The 18,471-nt window shown below is 46.6% G+C and overlaps 1 protein-coding gene across 3 annotated transcripts in view; it reads left to right on the top strand.

Annotated features, from left to right (window-relative positions):
• Positions 1 to 376: 376 nt before the first annotated feature.
• The window catches only part of LDLR (low density lipoprotein receptor), a 35,806-nt gene continuing 17,711 nt past the window's right edge, over positions 377 to 18,471 (top strand). For all 3 annotated transcript variants that reach the window (XM_079915547.1, XM_079915546.1, XM_079915548.1), the window contains exons 1-5: positions 377 to 577; positions 11,390 to 11,512; positions 12,470 to 12,592; positions 14,213 to 14,599; positions 16,994 to 17,116. In XM_079915547.1, the coding sequence (XP_079771673.1) occupies positions 511 to 577; positions 11,390 to 11,512; positions 12,470 to 12,592; positions 14,213 to 14,599; positions 16,994 to 17,116 (823 nt within the window). In that variant the 5' untranslated portion in view covers positions 377 to 510. The remainder of the gene's footprint in view (positions 578 to 11,389; positions 11,513 to 12,469; positions 12,593 to 14,212; positions 14,600 to 16,993; positions 17,117 to 18,471) is intronic.

Here is an 18,471-nt window from a genome sequence, read left to right as displayed (position 1 = left end):
CAGAGGGGAGATGTCAATTGGCCAATTAGACGATTTGGAAGGACAGGTGGTTGCTAATCTCCTTTGGGCACCAAAGAGAACGTAACAATTAAAAGTGGAGTGAAATGTAAGGGAGATCCTTCAGGAGACGCGCATTTCCATTTGGGGGTGGGCGTGGCGGCGGCTCCTCTCTTCAGGGGCTACCCAAATGGGACACATCCGGCAGCCTGTCCCGAAGCGGCTTTGGAAAGGACTGGAATCCGAGTCAGGGCTTCACGGGTTAAGGAGCCCATGTCACATCGGCCGTTCCAAACTCCTCCTCTCGAAACTCCTCCTCTCGCAGTGAGGTGCAGATGTTTGAAAATCACCCCACTGCAAACTCCTCCCTCTACGGGAAACCTCACATTGAAATGCTGCAAATGACTGGGGCCCCGCGTGCAGTCGCGTCAGGGCCGCGCGAAGCCCGGGTTTCCAGAGTGGACACAGCGGACAGCAGCCCGGTCCGGGGCGTGACAGGCAGAGGCTGGGAACATGAGGCTTGCGGGCTGCGGGCTGCGCTGGGCCGTCGCCCTGCTCATCGCTGCGACTGCGGGTGCAGGTAAGGCTGGCTCCAGAAGCCCGCGCGGGGTGGGGGTGAGCCTGCGAACTAGGAGAGCCTCTTGGTAATTTTTGTTTGCAGGGGAAGAGAACGAAAAATCATTCCACCCTTGGAAGACTTGTGGGCAAATGGCACGAAATCCTTCCCAAATGGCTGCAGGGAGCACTAAGGGGAGCGCGAGGGTTGGGAGGGTCTGAGGGGTCTGCGGAGTCAGGGGAATGCGGGATGCGGCTTTCCCCACAAGTCTCCACCCGATTGCAGACCCTCTTGTCTTAGAGCCGGGTACGCGGGTCTCCACCAATGGGGGGAGGGACCCCCCTCCCAGAGTTATTCTAGGGGTGAGAGTGACCCGAAACCCGGCTGCTCAGCCTGGTCCCTGGCTGCACGCTCAGGGTAGTCTGCGGGCGCGCCCCTGCGCCGGTTCACCCTCAGAGGTTGCGGCGGCGGGCAAGTTGGCTTTGTGCGGCTCAAGGGCGCTGCTGGCTCCCGGAACTGAGAGGAACGCGTCCAGCGCGGACCCCGCACCACACTTCCTCCCAAGGCCACCGCCTTCAGCCCCGCCCCCGAGCTCCCATAGGGCGCCATTGGAACAGGCGAGCCTCGAGCCACTCCCCTTGGCCAATGGGAAGTGGTGGCTGCGGAGGCGCGCGCGGCGCCGGGCGGGGCTGGCTCAAGACTAGCGGCGCACCTCGTTCTCGGTGAGGACGTCCAAGGAGATTCCTCAGGTTGGTCCCAGCTTCTGTCACAAAGGAGGCGTCACGTCCCGGGCCCCTGGAGAAGCTCTGCTAGCGTGGCCGAGGCGCCCGCGGAGCGCCTCGGCCCCCTCGGCGAACACCTCAGTTTTCCCCTCTATCTGTGGCGAGGCCTTCGTCCCCGCTTTGTCCTCGGGGGCCGCCCTCACCCACCCCGCCCGGGACATGTTCGCAGACGTGCCCCCCAGGCCACCCTCATGGCCCTCGGGTTGCCTTGTTTGTTCAGAGGCGCTGAATGGGTTCAGCTGTGCTGCCCACATGACAGCATTTCGTTTTAGAGGGTTTGAAATTGAGATTTGGTTAAGAGGCTAGTTGAGGCTCCATCCTGAGTTGTCTGCTGGCTCCCAGAGGCATTTGACCTCGCTCTGGAAAATAGAGAAATGGTCCTTTTCCTACTTACGACCAGCTGGGCCTAGAAAAGGATTGGGATTGTCTGATTAACAGGATGCAGGAAGCTTTTCCTTTTTATTGGCAGGGAGGTGGCTTTGAACTCTTGGAATCAGTACCTGTGACCCATCAGTTTCCTCTGGGAGGAGAGGAAGGGAGGTTGCACATGGCAGAGGATTACTGTAATAATTCGGCCATTCAGTTGTGTGAAGCAAAGGGAGCATGGCTTGGTCAAGAGACGCTTGATTAGCCTGTGTTTCACACGCGATCCACTCCTTTCCTAAGAGGAAACGATGGCAGTGAAGTCTTGAGCAAGCTGTGTTGTTTGCTTCAGTTTCCTCTTTCACTGGGTGGCGGAGGATCTGGTGTATTTTGGGTCTCAAGGAGGCTGATCGTCTGGTGTGTTTCCCAGGCTCCCGAGAGGTGGCAGCTACTAAGTATCTTCTCTGGTGTTAACACAACCATGTACATTTGTAGCAGCCCTGACTACTCCAGTTTGCCCCGAGGGGGAGGGAATTTCTTGTCTGTTTCCTTTGGGAATGGAAGTAATTGGGATCTTAACTGCATGCTTTCCCTTAGCCAGATCAAAATCAGTTAACAGCTGTGTGTGGAGCCTCAAATATGCCAAGGACACATCCAAACTCAGAAAGTAGAGTGGTCCCTCTAAGAGTTGTGTCTGCTTTGGCAGCAGGCTCCAGGGTTGTTCATTGATCATTGCCAAGCATACTTTTCTTCCCGGGCAACACTGGCAAAAGATAGGGAGAGTGTTTTTGAGACTGCAAATCTTTAAGAGAAATATGTGCCTCATTCTGTCTTTCCACAGTATTCCTGCTCTTATCTGTAGGGTTCCTCCCCTGATAAGACCCAATTCTAGATGCCTTTTTTGCTCAGAGCTTGGATGGCCTTTCATGTTCCACTTTAAGTACATTAACAGCATCCATACTCTGCCCCACTGTCAGGAAAGAGACCATGTGTTGCTAAGACACTGTGGAAGTAGCCAGCTGTGAACAGTGATAGAAACAGGCTACCCCTCCCCAAAGGCAACAAAATCTACCATCGAGATCACCCTTGGGGAAAATACCTTGGCGACACCTGGTGTGGAAAAGAGCACTGGTAAAAGGATGTCTCGTTTGTTTTCCGCGGAGTCTGTTAGGTCCCGCCATTTCTTTCTCAAGAAAATGATTCCATGTATTATTTTCATTTCTCTGCACAACCACTGTCTTCAGTAACAGGAAGGAAAACATCGAAAGCGTTTACCACCTCATTTGTGTGCTGGAGAAAAAGCAGAAATGTGTATTCCCCTTTTGTGTTTCAATTATGTTGTTCCTGACTTGTCATTCGTGACAGGAGAGGTCTAAGGGCTAGAGTTTCGTTTTTTCGTTTTTGTTTTTCTTCCTAAGGGAGGGTGCAGTGCTTATGTAATTTTAGGCATCTCCAGCATGAGGAGATAAGGGATTGGGAGCTCTGGTTTGCTTTTGCTGAAATTCAAATGAAACTGACGTAGAAAACCCAAATCTTGCTTCTGGAACAGGGAGAAAACAAGAAAGAGGTGTGATTTCTTTGGGCTGTGGCGTTTGAAACAGGCCTAGTTCTGACCCATTGTTCAGGACTGTGTTGCCTGCTGTGGAGACACCCATCTGATGTGCTGTCCCTTGGTGCTCACTGTTCCTCATTCCCATCCCCATGAGCAAGGCTATGGGATTTATTTCCCAGCTGACCGTTCCCTGTAATGGTGAAATCCATTCACTTTTCATTTAAACACTGTCTGGAGCTGTTGGCCAGCTGTTCAGATAGAAATAGGTAGTATTGGGGTCTTCCTGTTGGTGGGGTCTTCAGCCGTCTATGACAAGCAAATATTTGATTAACTGTTGCCAGGGGAAGGCTTGTTATCCAGGGAACGGGGTTATTGTTCTTTAAAGGGCCTTAAGATGTTTTAATAGTTCTAACCTTTCCAGGAGCACATTTTGTGTGTAAGATGATTCCTTGTGCAAAGTGGATTAGTAGTGGCAATCGAAACTGCAATCGCCTGGTTGGGAGAGGGGATGACAGAAGGTCCTCCTCCGGGATCCTCACTGAGAATGCCCCTTGCCTGAACTTCCGTTTTTACTTTTTTCTGAGAGTGTTGGAATTCCGATTGGTTTTTGCTCACCCTGTGTGCCAGGATCTAGAAGTGAGTCATTTCCTTTTTCAGGCATGATCACAGTTCGGTTGTGAGTCAGTGGGGTGTGGGGTGTATTGTAGAGGCAACTCTGAGGGAGATATCCTGTTTGGCTCAGTAGCTGGGCAATGTGTTTATCAGTCTGTGTTCTGATAGCAGTAGATTCCAAAGCTCAGCTCATTCACTTCTCTTGAATGAATGGGCTCCACTGGGGCCACCTCCAGCCTGGCCTCCTTGTAGTTCAGTTACCAAGTTCTGTTGATGCTTGTCAACACTCTTTGTATTTCTATCTTTATCACCTGTAGCCTCCTTGTGGCCCTCCTAATCTCACCTGACTGGTTTCCTAACCTCTGGCAGGAACCTTGGACATGATCTTTGAAGACTTAGAGTTTCCATTTTGAAATTGAGGTATAATTGACATACTATAAAATGGACAGATAAGTAAAGAGTTAGATGAGTTGTGATAAACATTTACTTCTATGTAACCACCTCTCATTAGGATCTAGAGAATTTCTCACATCCCAGAAAGTTCCCAGAAAGCCATTTACACCCAAGCCTGTCTGTCTGAGCACCTCACTACACTGCCTCTCAGGGAGTCTACACAAAAGTGCTGGGTGAACCAGCAAAGTAGAAATGGATGAAGGGATACATTATTCTCCCTTGGATCCCTTTACCAGAAATGCCAAATCAAGTTTCTCCATCCGTGCATGCATATTTGAGAACTCAAATACATACATATACACACATGTACACATAAATAAATAAGTAGCTGTTTTTTAAAGAATAACTTTTACAAGGAAAAGCAACCCAAACGTTAGTTTCATTGTGCTCCGTAGACTCCAGGGCAGTGAAAGATGATCTTTTTGCAAGGTTCTCCAAAAGTCCTAAAAATGCAGAACATTCCTTGACAGCTGGAATCAGGCCATGGAAAGTCATCCACCATCATCTTACCTTTTCCTGGCATTCTGTGGCTGCAGTAAAAGGTTTCCTCCCTCTTGTATAAATGTAATACACTCATCTGGGTAGTGGAACTGTTTACCAAAGGAAGCCGGGGGAGAGTGATAAAGTATAGCATATGGTGTCCCATTTCTCCAGGAAGGTGGTTTTCAAACTGGGTCCCAGAGCCCCTGACCCCCATAGCCCTCAACCCAGGCTCAGGATTGGGTTCAAGGCTGAGTGAAATGTTCAAGGGCCTCCAGAGGTCTCTGGCCTTGTCAACCCCCATTGGAATGACCAAAGCCACCAAGAGCCGACAAAAAGGGAGGTTTATTGAATCAGAGGAATTAGGGCTAATGCCAGGGATAGGCACTGACTGATATCTTAGTTCTTTCACTTAATCATTTTCTTCCTTTGTTTAAAAAAAAAAAAAGAATCTCAAGAGTAAAGCATTCTTAGAAGAAAACCAAACAACCTGAAATGAATTAAAGAAGGCCCCTTGCCACTGTTTCCTCTGCAGAAGCACAGATAAGACTTTGTTTCTTCCAAAAGTAGGATCACACTGAAAACTATTACAAACTCTTCTGCCCCTTGCTTTTTTCCCCATTTAGCAAAATACTGTGGACAGCTTTCCACAGTGTCACAACGTAGGATGATTGACATCACCTTTTTCAGTGCCTCTGAAGGATCTGCATTATAATTAGGTATCAATTTTGCATGTGTGGCTACATAGTTGCATTTGAATATAGGCATACCTTCTTAAGTTAGGTTATGTATTAATTATCTATTGCATATCAAATTACCCCAAAACTTAGTGGCTGAAAACAATACACATTTATTATCTCCAAGTTTCTGTGGGTCAGGAATTTGGAAGCAGCATAGCCAGATGGTTCTGGCTCAGGATCTCACTTGAAGTTGCCATCTAGATACCCCAGGAAAAAATACATTTGCAGGGGCTGCAGTCATCTGAGGGCTCTATGGGGGCTGAAGGTTCCCTTCCAAGATGGTGTCCTCAGTGGCTTTTCCCAGAAGGCTTCAGGCACTCACTGCATGGAGCACCTCAGCGTGTGCAAAGGGCTTCCCCCAGAGTAAGCAATCCAAGAGATTCTGGAGGAGGCTGCGGTGGCTTCATGATGTAGGGTCAGAAGGCACACCTCATCACGTCTGCCTTTTTCTCTATATTAGAAACAAGTCCTGAGTACACGCCAGGTGTGGGGAATTAGGCTCACCTTTTGGAGGGAGTGTCATGGAATTTGTGGTCATATTTTAAAATACCACTGGGCTTCCCTGGTGACGCAGTGGTTAAGAATCCTCCTGCCAATGCAGGGGACACCGGTTCGTGCCCTGGTCAGGGAAGATCCCACATGCCACGGAGCAACTAAGTCTGTGTGCCACAACTAGTGAGCCTGTGCTCTAGAGCCCGCGTGCCACAAGTACTGAAGCCTGCACACCTAGAGCCTGTGCTCCGCAACAAGAGAAGTCACCACAATGAGAAGCCCGTGCACTGCAACGAAGAGTAGCCCCCACTCGCAGCAACTAGAGAAAGCACTCAGGCAGCAATGAAGACCCAATGCAGCCAAAAATAAATTAAATACATAAATAAATAATACCACCAATTGTTCCCCCCTTTTCTCTATTATAAGAAAAGTTTTAGGGACTCCCCTGGCGGTCCAGTGGTTAGGACTCTGAGCTTCCACTGCAGGGGGCATGGGTTCGATCCCTGGTGGGGGAAGTAAGATCACGCATGCCGCCAGGCACTGCCAAAATAAACAAACAGAAAAAGCTTTGGACCTCTTTTGAACTTGACATTGTTATACACCTGTGTTAATATTTCTTCTGGGTCCCAGGGACTTTGCACTTTAAATTTTGACAGATTCTGCCCTGTTGCCCTCCTAAGAGGTGGAATGTGGAAGAGTTCCACTTTTCCAAAATCTTTCCCCAGCAAAGGTGATGGACCCGGCCCTGATTTTTGGCATACCTATTGAACAAATCTTACTGTGACTGTGTCAGGCCTTGGGCTCTGATGGTTTCATGCTGAAACGATGAAAAAGACATTCCTTACTCTCAAGGAGTTTAAGTCTAGCCTGGGGGATACACAATAAACAGGTGCTTTCGATACCGTGTTAGGAGTGAGAAATGGGTGTTTTAGGGGCTCACGGGGGTGCCAAACCCAGTTTTGGGGAAGGTCAGCTTCAAAGTTGAACTGTTAGGGACTTTCCTGGTAGTTCAGCGGGTAAGACTCGGCAATCCCAATGAAGGGGGCCCAGGTTCAATCCCTGGTCAGGGAACTACATCCCGCATGCTGCAACTAAGAAGCCCTCATGCTGCAACTGAAAGGTCCTGCATGCCACAACTCAGACCTGGCAAAGCCAAAATACATAAATAAATAAGTATTCAAAGTTGAACTGTTAGCCAAACAAACAGGTGGGAGTTGGGAGGGGGCTTTGCAGCAGAGGGAACTGCAGGGATTTGGGATCTGAGGTTGTGAAATTTTTACCAGATCCAGTACGGAGGCAGAGAATGCCATTTCCATAAGACTGTAATTCACACTGCTTTGGAGTGGGGACAGTTGGTGAAATCTGGTGACCTCAGGGCCTCCCTCTTCCTTGTTTATAGAGGTTTCAGGATGGCATTTTATGGGGAAAACAGATGTCTTGCAGATGGGTGTGTATGAAAGGAAATGGGATGTGTGTAGGGAACACCGGCCTACATCCGTGAGCTTGGAAAAGAAGTATCCAGGCATGTTCTTTTGTTCCCTTCCAGCTGTGGGCCACCTTCACCTCTCTGCCAACTTATGTCTTGACTTTAACTTAGATGGAGACCACACTTCCATTTTGGCCAAGAATGGGATGAGTTGGAGACTCAGCTCTTCCTTCATCATCATAAGGTCTGGCTTTCACGTGCCTTCTAGCCCTAAAGACTTTTTTCCCCACTGATGCTCCCCAAGTCTTTATTCACATTCATTGTTCATTTTAAGGAACTGCAGTGGGGACTTCCCTGGTGGCACAGTGGTTAAGAATCAGTGGTTAATATCTTGTAATAACCTATAAGAGAAAAAAAATTGAAAAAGAATCTGAATCACTTTTGCAAAAAAACATTTGCTCTGACTACATCATGATTTCAGATTTTAACTAACTATAGTAGGAAGCCATCACGAATAACAAGATATTTTTAAATGTTGTGTGTCTGATTTTTAATCTCACCTTTTTAACATTTCTGATTTTCTGTATAGTTATAGTTTGTCATGTACATCATACACTAGTACAGTATATGATAAATAATTATATTAGGGAGGACTTCCTCAAAATTTTTTTAACCAGTGAGGGTATGCGATTAAAAGAGCTGGTAGACCAACTGGTTAAGACTAGGATCAAAGACTTTAGGGCCCAAATGTGATGTGAAATACTGGATTGGATCTTGGAAGAGGAAAGGGCCATTAAAGAAAAAAATGGATGAAATCCAAAGAAAGTCTGGAGTTCATAGTAATATACAAATGTTAATCTCTTAGTTTTGACATGTACTGTAGTATGTAAGATGTTAATATTGGGGGAAAATGTATGAGGGGTATGAGAATTCTCTGTAATATCTTTGCAACTTTTTTTACATTGAATATAATCCCAAAATAAGAAGGTAATTTTTTTCCCAAGTCATTGAGGTGAAAGATGACATACATTAGATGACTGCAGTTCGTTCTTTCTTTCTTCCTTTCTTTCTTTCTTCCTTCCTTCCTACCTTTCTTCATTAAATATTTTTGGCTGTGTTGGGTCTTCATTGCCGTGTGCAGGCTTTCTCTAGTTGCAGCGAGCGGGGGCTGCTCTTCAATGCGGTGCATGGGCTTCTCATTGCGATGGCTTCTCTTGTTGCGGAGCACAGACTCTAGGCATGCAGGCTCAGTAGTTGTGACCCCCAGGCTTAGTTGCTCCGTGGAATGTGGGATCTTCCCGGACTGGGGCACGAACCCGTGTCCCCTGCATTGGCAGGCGGACTCTCAACCACTGCGCCACCAGGGAAGCCCCCAAAATTTGTTTTTATCCATGGTGGTATTGCCTAGAAAACGTGAATCATCTACACTTAGTCTAGTAAACGGTTACAGGTAAATTAAAATTTTGTTGCCTGGAAAAGAAAAAAAAAAAAAGAATTTCCATTAATAATTCTTTAGCTCTGAGACTACTGAAGAATGTTTCCAAGTATCTGTTCTCCTCCTCCTTCTCCATATTATTAAGACCTTCAAGTTTTAGCTGGGCACACGACCCAAAAGAGGATCTATAATTTCCCAATTTTCCTTGCAGCTACGTGTGGCCATGGGACTGAGTTTAAGCTAATGAGCTGTGAGTGGATGTAAATGTGCAAACTTCCCAATCTTAGATGGCAGCATTGACAAGTTTATTCCTATTTTTTTTAAGTCTTTATTGAATTTGTTACAATAATGCTTCTGTTTTATGTTTTGGTCACGAGGCATGTGGGATCCTAGCTCCGCGACCAGGAATTGAACCCACACCCCCTGCACTGGAAGGCAAAGTCTTAACCACTGGACTACCAGGGAAGTCCCAAGTTTATTCCTATTAATGAGCATTTCGCCCCTCCTACCCTCAACATACAAGATAAAAAGAGACCTAATCAGATATGATAGAAGGTCAAGCCAAAAAAAATCAAAATGATCAAGGACACCCTTTGAAATGTGGCCTTCTGTGCCCAATTGCTAATGATTAACCTTGCCCTTAATACTCAGCCATAAAAAAGAATGAAATAATGCCACTTGCAGCAACATGCATGGACCTAGAGGTTATCATACTAAGTGAAGTAAACCAGACAGAGAAAAACAAATATCATACAATATTGCTTATATGTGGAATCTTAAAAAAAACGATAGAAATGAACTTATGTACAAAACAGAAATAGACCCATAGACACAGAGAACAGTCTTATGGTTACCAAAGAGGAAAGGGGTGAGGGACAGATAAATTAGCAAAAAAACCCAAAAAAACAAAAAAAAAAAACAAATTTTGGGTGTTTAAAGAGAATATCAAAGGAAAAAAAAATCTAAATACATAAAAAGCCCCAAAGTGTGTAAGATCTTGAATCTTCCTCACCCATATCCAGAATGAAGGAAGGAGAGACTTCTCCCATGAGAAGAATCGTTAAAGGATCTACTGTCTTCTGTTCTTCTTGTCTGGAGTTTTCTCCCAGACAATGCGTTCATTAATTGCCTTTGTGCAAGATGAGCTCATGAATAAGTTTTGCACAAACCATTAAACTCTTTATTTGGTTATGGCTAACATTCAAAATAAATTAATAAAAGAAAAGACATTCTTAATCTTCTTACAAAGGTAATGAAAAATATAACAAATGTAGCCATCAGTTAAAACTTCTATTTTACATACTATTTGCCTTCAGAACATCTGACTAATCAGGAAAATCTAGCTAGCTTCTTTTTTTTTTTTTTTTTGGTCTTATTTCCTTATCCTGAGATGAACCAGATCATAATTTTTATTGGCCGCATTACTTTAGATTACCAAGGGGATCAAAGTTTATATTTAGAGATTAAAGGATTAGTACCAGGTTTTACCAACCAATAAAAGTTTGCTTTGATCGTAGTTCACACATAACAATGCATTCTAAATCAAAGCATGATATCTAAAACTAAATGCAGTCAATATTATTTTGTTCTCTTTTCCAAAGTGCAAAAATCATATATTTTAGAAAACTTCCCAAACACTTACTTTGTCCTCATTTTTTTTTTTTTTTTTTTTTGCGGTACGCGGGCTTCTCACTGTTGTGGCCTCTCCCGTTGCGGAGCACAGGCTCCGGACGCACAGGCTCAGCGGCCATGGCTCACGGGCCCAGCCGCTCCGCGGCATGTGGGATCTTCCCGGACCGGGGCACGAACCCGCGTCCCCTGCATCGGCAGGCGGACTCTCAACCACTGCACCACCAGGGAAGCCGCTGTCCTCATTTTTATCTCAAAATCCAAGTCTTCGTTTTCCTAAGGAAAGTTTTCTCTTGATTAGATCTTTTGTTACTGTGTCTGTCCCATTTCTTTTGATCTGACTTTTAGTTATATGATTATCTTTTCTGCTGGATCTCTGCTCACTGACCTCTACATTAATAATTTCTCATAATTTTTATCTCTTTATAGTTCCTTTCTACCTACTGGAGAAAGCTTTTCAACTTTTCCTCCAGCTTAATGCTTTTACAGCCTCAATTTTCCTTGGTACTGTTTCCAATACAGATTTGTAATATGCGAAATAATTTTCTTTTCTTTGTTAATGTACACCCAGTTTCTAATATTTTATTCCCATAGACCAATGGATCCATACTTTGGACTCAACAACCATGATGCCAAAATCTCATACTGGGGACAAATCTCTCTTTTGGATGTGTTCTTTGCATCCTCCACAATACTTACATTTCAGTTCATGAAATTTAATTTGTTGTATGTGTTTCATTTCCTGGGAACTTGACTGTTATAGTAAGGTTGTATTTCTGGTTCGTTCTTCAGTTGGCAGGAAATAGACACAGGGAGCATGGTCGTTTCTAATCCTGACCCTGATCCTTCCTTCTCCTTTCTTTCTCTCTCAGTGGAAGACAAATGTGGGAGAAATGAGTTCCAGTGCCGAGATGGGACATGCATCTCCTACAAGTGGGTTTGCGACGGGAGCGCTGAGTGCCAGGACAGCTCCGATGAGTTCCAGGAGACGTGCAGTGAGTCCCCTTTGGGCGTGACACGCGTCCTAACCTTTTTTTTTCACTCTTTTTTTAAAATTTAAGTATAGTTGATTTACAACGTTGTGTTAATTTCTGCTGTACAGGGATTTCCCTGGCGGCCCAGTGGTTACGACTCCACACTTCCACTACAGGGGGCCGGTGTTGGATCCCTCTTTGGGGATCCCCGCAAGCCATGACACAACAAAAACCACTTTTTAAAAAATAAATAAATAAACATTTCTGCTGTACAGCAAAGTGATTTGATGATACTGGATGACAGACTCGGTGGAAATTGGCCAGTGTATTGATGTATTCAGCTGTGAATTGGGAAATGGAGAGAGAAGGTATTACTGGAACTGAAACTTTCCTTTAAAGCCTCTTTTTTTTTTTTTTTTGTAAATCGAGGTGAAATTCACATAACAGAAATTAGCCATTTTCAAGTGATCAGTTTGAGACGGAGGGGGTAGGGATAAATTAGGCGTTTGCGATTAACATATACACACTGCTGTATAAAAAATAGATTAACAACAAGGTCCTACTGTATAGCACAGGGAAACTATATTTAATATCCTGTGATAAACCGTAATGGAAAAGAATATATATATATATATGAATCACTTTGCTGTACACCTGAAACTAACACAACATTGTAAATCAACTATACTTCAATTTTTAAAAAGCCAAAAAAATTTAAAAATTAAAAAAAGTAAAGTTCAGTAGCATGAATACATTCACAGTGCTGTACAACCACCACCTCCATCTCGTTCCAAAACCTTTGCAGCACCTAGCTTCTAATTTTAAACAAGCTCCATTAAATGTCCTTCATTTTGACTCAGAAAAGTGGGCTCGGCACTCCCTGTCAGAAAACTCTGGGTTTTTCCCTTGCAAAGCTCGGACTGGCGAGGCAGGTTGGTCTTCCCTCTGGGTTAAGGCTGAATCCTGTTTCTCCCATAGTGTCTGTCACCTGCAAGACGGGGGACTTCAGCTGTGGGGGCCATGTCAATCGCTGCATTCCTGAGTCCTGGAGATGCGACGGCCAGCTGGACTGCGAGAACGGCTCAGACGAGGAAGGCTGTCGTAAGTGGAGTCACTGGCCTGGTGGCCCGTGGGTCCTGGTTTAGTCCAAGTGACCTGACCGGGTTCCTGGCTAAGGTCAGAGTTTGTTCCCCAAACTGAGGGTTCTGTGAAGAAACAGGCCGAGAGTCTTGGAGGGGAAGGCACTTTGCAGTTGGTTCTGTCTTGTCTCTTTGATTTTATTCATTGTTTATAATTTCATTTTCAATTGCATAGGTTTTTTTTTTTTAACAAAATAAGGCCCTTTAAAAAACAAAAAACAAAAAATCCTGGGGAAAATTTAAATAACTGAGATCACATCAAATCTTCAAGTTCACAAAATATGAAAACCCTTAAGAGAGTCTTAAAAAAAACTAAAAACGGGGAGTTCCCTGGTGGCCAGGTGGTTAGGATTCTGGGCTTTCACTGCCGTGGCCAGGGTTCAATCCCTAGTTGGGGAACTGAGATCCCACAAGCCATAAGACCCAAAAAGTGAGTGTTTGCTTACATTTACCTTAGAAATGCACGTCTAACCTTGGTTAGTGGTCATCTGATGAAACAGCTCCCTGGGGAACATTTTAATAAATTTATTTTATTTATTTATTTTTGGCTGCGTTGGGTCTTCGTTGCTGGGCGCAGGCTCTCTCTAGTTGTGGCGTGCGGGGGCTACTCTTCATTGCGGAGTGTGGGCTTCTCATTGCAGTGGCTTCTCTTGCTGCAAAGCACAGGCTCTAGGCACGTGGGCTTCCATAGTTGTGGCTTGCAGGCTCTAGAGCGCAGGCTCAGTAGTTGTGGTGCACAGGCTTTGTTGCTCCGCGGCATGTGGGATCTTCCCAGACCAGGGCTCGAACCCATGTCCCCTGCAGTGGCAGGCAGACTCTCAACCACTGTGCCACCAGGGAAGCCCCCATATATTCTTTTTCATATTCTTTTCCATTATAATTTATTATATGATATTGACTGTATTCCCTGTGCACACTATTTTTTTGACTGCATTGGGTCTTAGTTGAGGCATGCAGGATCTTTGTTGAAGCATCTTTCATTTCCTCGCTGGGGCTTCTTCCTCTGTAGTTGTAGGGCACAGGCTTCTCTCTAGTTGTGGCGTGTGGGTTTTCTCTCTCTACTTGTGGCACGCGGACTCTAGAGTGCATGGGCTCCGTAGTTTGCAGCACGCAGGCTCTCTAGTTGAGGCTCATGAACTCAGTAGTTGTGGTGCAGGGGTTTAGTTGCCCCCGCCCCGGCATGCGGGATCTCAGTTCCCCAACCAGTGATTGAACCCGCATCTCCTGCATTGGAAGGTGGATTCTTTACCACTGGACCACCAGGGAAGTCCCCTGTGCAGACTCATACTGCTTCCCATGTACCCAGCCCAACGTGAGAGCTTTATACCCCAAGTCCTCAGCAATGCCTTAAGACACGAACAGATGAGGGAACTGAAGCACAGAGGGGGCCCAGGAGCTGGGCAGTCTTCCGGCCAGGGCAGCGGTTCCGTGTTCAGGGTTCCTGACCACTGCCTTGAGCTCCTGACCACTGGGCTCTGGCCTCTCCTTGGCTCAGTGTCTGCATCTGTGCAATGGGCTTGTGTCAGAATGTGGTGGGAGGCTCCCTGCTGACCGGGCTGTCGTCTCCCGTCCGTCCCCGCAGCCCCCAAGACGTGCTCCCAGGACGAGTTCCGCTGCAATGACGGCAAGTGCATCGCCCCGAAGTTCGTCTGCGACTCGGACCTGGACTGCTTAGATGGCTCAGACGAGGTGTCCTGCCCCGTGCCCACCTGCAGCCCTGCCAGCTTCCAGTGCAACAGTTCCACCTGCATCCCCGAGCTCTGGGCCTGCGACGGCGACCCCGACTGCGAAGACGGCTCTGACGAGTGGCCGCAGCACTGCGGGAGCCCTCAGCCGTCGGACCCCACACAGGGCAACAACCCCTGCTCGGCCCTCGAGTTCCATTGTCGCAGCGGCGAATGCATCCACTCCAGCTGGCACTGCGACCACGACCCCGACTGCAAGGACAAGTCTGACGAGGAGGACTGTGGTAGGGGCGCCGCACGGGTCCCCTCATCTGTCCCCAGGCTCCCCCAAGTCGGGGCAGGGGCAGTGCCTTTAGGTGGTTGAATGGTTTCACATCTCATAGCAAGAAAATCGGTCCCATTTCATGTTCGAGTCTTTCCAGTCACATGGAGGACAAGCTATCCTCCAAAGAGTGCTCAGTCTGGAACACCTATTTAATTAATCTCTTTTGCCCAGGGGAGCAAACTGCAACCTGCAGTATAATTTGGGTCCAGAAAGGATCCTGGGCTCCGGGCCTGGCTGGTGTCATCTGTGCTGTGTGACCTTTGGCCAGGGACCACTGTGCTGTGGTCTCCTCCCCTGCAGATGGGGCAATAGCATCGGCCTTTGCGGGCCTCGATTAGAATCCAGTGCCATCCAATCGAACTTGCTGTGATGCTGCCCAGTGCACGAGCGCTGGCCAGTGTAGCTGGTGCCACTGAAAGATGGAATTCTTAGGTTGCTTTCATTTTAACTCATTGAAACTTAAATAGCCACAGGTAGTTAGTGGCGACTGTGATGAAGACGTGGCCCTGAGTCAGTGCACCCTGAATCAGGGCCGTTCTTGCACGGCTAGTGATGTAGGTCGTTTTCGTCTTTCTGTTTCTTTGGCATCTTTGCCCACGTGCACAGTGTTCAGAGTTGCAATCGCTGTATAGGTGTAATTAGACATTTTATTTTTTAATTATTATTTTTTTCCTTTTTGGCCGCCCCACATGGCATGCGGGATCTTAGTCCCCAACCAGGGATCGAACCTGTGCCCCCTGCATTTGAAGCGTGGAGTCTCAACCACTGGACTGCCAGGGAAGTCCCGTAATTAGACTTTTTAAAAACTTCTTACACCTTTTAAAAACAATTGAAGGGACTTCCAGCCTGCGGAGTCCAGTGCACCCGGCCGGGTTCAGTCCCCGGACAGGGAACTAGATCCCGCATGCCGCAACAAAAGACCCCACATGTCGCAATGAAGATCCCGCATGATCCCACCTGCGGCAGTGAAGATCCCACATGCCACAACTAAGACCTGGCGCAGCCAAAAAATAAATAAGGCAAAACAAAACAGTTGAAGACTTTGTATGTGATCGATCGGTTCTAAAACTGAACACCCTGGCAGTCCAGTGGTTAGGACTCCGCTCTTTCACTGCCAAGGGCCGGGGTTCAGTCCCTGGTTGGGGAACTAAGATCCCACAAGCCCCACGGCGAGGCCAAAAATAAAAAATAAATAAGTAAATAAACAAATAAAACTGAACACAAACTCATTTAATCCCCATGACTTGTGAGAGCACGCTTCCCTCATTCTTTACAGATGAGGAGACTGAGGCACAGAAAGGCAGAGTAACCCTCTGAGGACACACACCTGTGAACCCGAACCCATCCCTGATCACCCCACCATGTGAACTCTCATCGGAGAGCATGTTTTGCGAGAGTTATGTTCAGTTGTATTTTTTTTTCCTTAATGCAAAGATAGACACAGGGGTTAAAAATAGGATCATTCTAAATACACAAAGCAAAACAAAAAGTAGGATCATTCTCCTCTTTTACCTAGGTCACAGCAGAGCAAGTACACTTGAAAATAACAAGCTCCAGACATTTGCATATTTTTATTTTATTTTATATATATTTTTTTGCGGTACACGGGCCACTCACTGTTGTGGCCTCTCCCGTTGTGGAGCACAGGCTCCGGACGCACAGGCGCAGTGGCCATGGCTCATGGGCCCAGCCGCTCCGCGGCATGGGGGATCTTCCCGGACCGGGGCACAAACCTGTGTCCCCTGCATTGGCAGGCGGACTCTCAACCACTGCGCCACCAGGGAAGCCCGTTTGCATACTTTTAAAAAGGTGGGTGGGGAGGATCATTCTGCCCATAGATTTATCATCTTTTTTCACTGACCTCCTGAAATCGAATTTTCAAATTGTAAACATTTTGATAGTGAAATGTAACCCATGGGAAAGTGCAGAAAACTTAAGCTTAGAGCTTAATGAATTAGGGTAAAGCAAAAACCTGTTGGAGGTCAAGGTCTGGACCGTGGTTAGAATGACCCTATTCTAGTCATCACGTGTGTCCGCCAAGATTTCATTGTAATGGCCTTTTTAGGTAGTGTCAACTGAAACATGTTTTACGTTTGCAGTGTGAGTCATTTGAGGGGCTGTATGATACTCAGTGGTATTGATATGATTTATCATAGCTTACCTGGCCGTGCCTCTGTCTGGGTTGGGACCACATCACTGCTTTTCTGCAGAGAATGGCCTGTTGGCTCTGCCAGCTTTTTAATGAATTTCCTGCATACGAGGACAGACTGGAGAAAAGTCTAAGAAAACGGTTGTGTTAGGGTGCTTTCCTGCCCACTTTCTTATTTTCCACACCTGGCTCTGTCTTTCCCAGCTGTGGCCACCTGCCGGCCTGACGAGTTCCAGTGCTCAGATGGGACCTGCATCCACGGCAGCCGGCAGTGCGACAGGGAGTATGACTGTAAGGACCTGAGCGACGAGCTGGGCTGCATCAATGGTGAGCTCTGTCCCGCCAGGGTCCAGGGCCATGGGGAGATGTAGGGGGATGAGCATGGTGCATCCCAGACAAGGGAGAAGCCTCCTGTGTGTCCTTGGGCAAGTTACTTGACCTCTCTGAGCCTCACGTCCACTTATCTGCCAAATGGGCAAAATGTAAGCACCTACTTCAGGACTGTGAGATTTAATGCGGTCAGAGTGTACAGAGCTCATGTCCCTGAGCTCAGTTACATGCACAGTACGATTCCATGTAAAGCACTTTGCTGAATTTACAACATAGCAGTTCCGCTCCTGGGAAACTTGCACTGGGAGAAAAGCTCTAGAACAGGCAGAGCAGCACTGTCCTAACAGCAAAACACTGGAAGCAACCCAAATGTTCATCAGCAGTAGAATTAATTAAAAAAAAATACGTATTTATTTATCTATCTATTTATTTATTTGTTTATTTATTTACTTATGGCTGTGTTGGATCTTCGTTGCTGTGCGTGGGCTTTCTCTAGTTGCAGCCAGTGGGGGCTACTCTTTGTTGTGGTGCGCAGGCTTCTCATTACGGAGGCCTCTCTTGTTGCGGAGCACGGGTTCTAGGTGCACTGGCTTCTGTAGTTATGGCACAGGGGCTCAGTAGTTGCGGCTCACAGACTCTAGACACAGGCTCAGTAGCTGTGGCTCGCAGGCTTAGTGCTCCGCAGCATGTGGGATCTTCCCAGACCAGGGATTGAACCCGTGTTCCCTGCATTGGCAGGTGGATTCTTAACCACTGTGCCACCAGGGAAGTCCCAAAGTATTTTTTTAATTGTGGTAAAATACCTATAACATAAAATTTACCGTCTTAACCTTTTTTTTTTTTTATCTTAGCCATTTTTAAGGGTCAATTCAGTAGTGCTAAGTAACCGTCACCACCATCCATTGCCAGAACTCTTTTCATCTTCCCAAATTGAAACTCTGTCCTTGTGAAACACTCACTCCCCCTCCCCCTCCCCCAGCCTCTGGCACCCACCATTCTACTTTCTGTCTCTATGAATTTGACTCCTCTAGGGACCTCATGTAAGTGGAATCACACAGTATTTGTCTTTGTGTGACTGGCTTATTTCACTGAGCATGATGTCTTCAACGTACATCCATGTGGTAGCAGGTGTTAGAATTTCCCCCCTTTTTAAGGCTGAATAACATTCTATTGTATGGATGGACCACATTTTGTTTATCCAGTCATCTGTGGATGGATACTTGGGTTGCTTCCACCCCTTGGCTGTTGTGAATAGTGCTGCTGTGAACAGGGGTATATGGAAATAATTTTAAACGGCACATAGTGGAATACCATACAGCTGAGAAAATGAGGCTACAGCCCTTGTCTGCAGC

Source organism: Stenella coeruleoalba (assembly GCF_951394435.1).
Source record: "Stenella coeruleoalba genome assembly, chromosome: 3".
In the NCBI taxonomy this organism is placed as follows: Eukaryota; Metazoa; Chordata; class Mammalia; order Artiodactyla; family Delphinidae; genus Stenella; species Stenella coeruleoalba.
The sequence above is the reverse complement of the archived record's forward strand: the minus strand, read 5'-3'. Positions and strand labels throughout refer to the sequence as shown.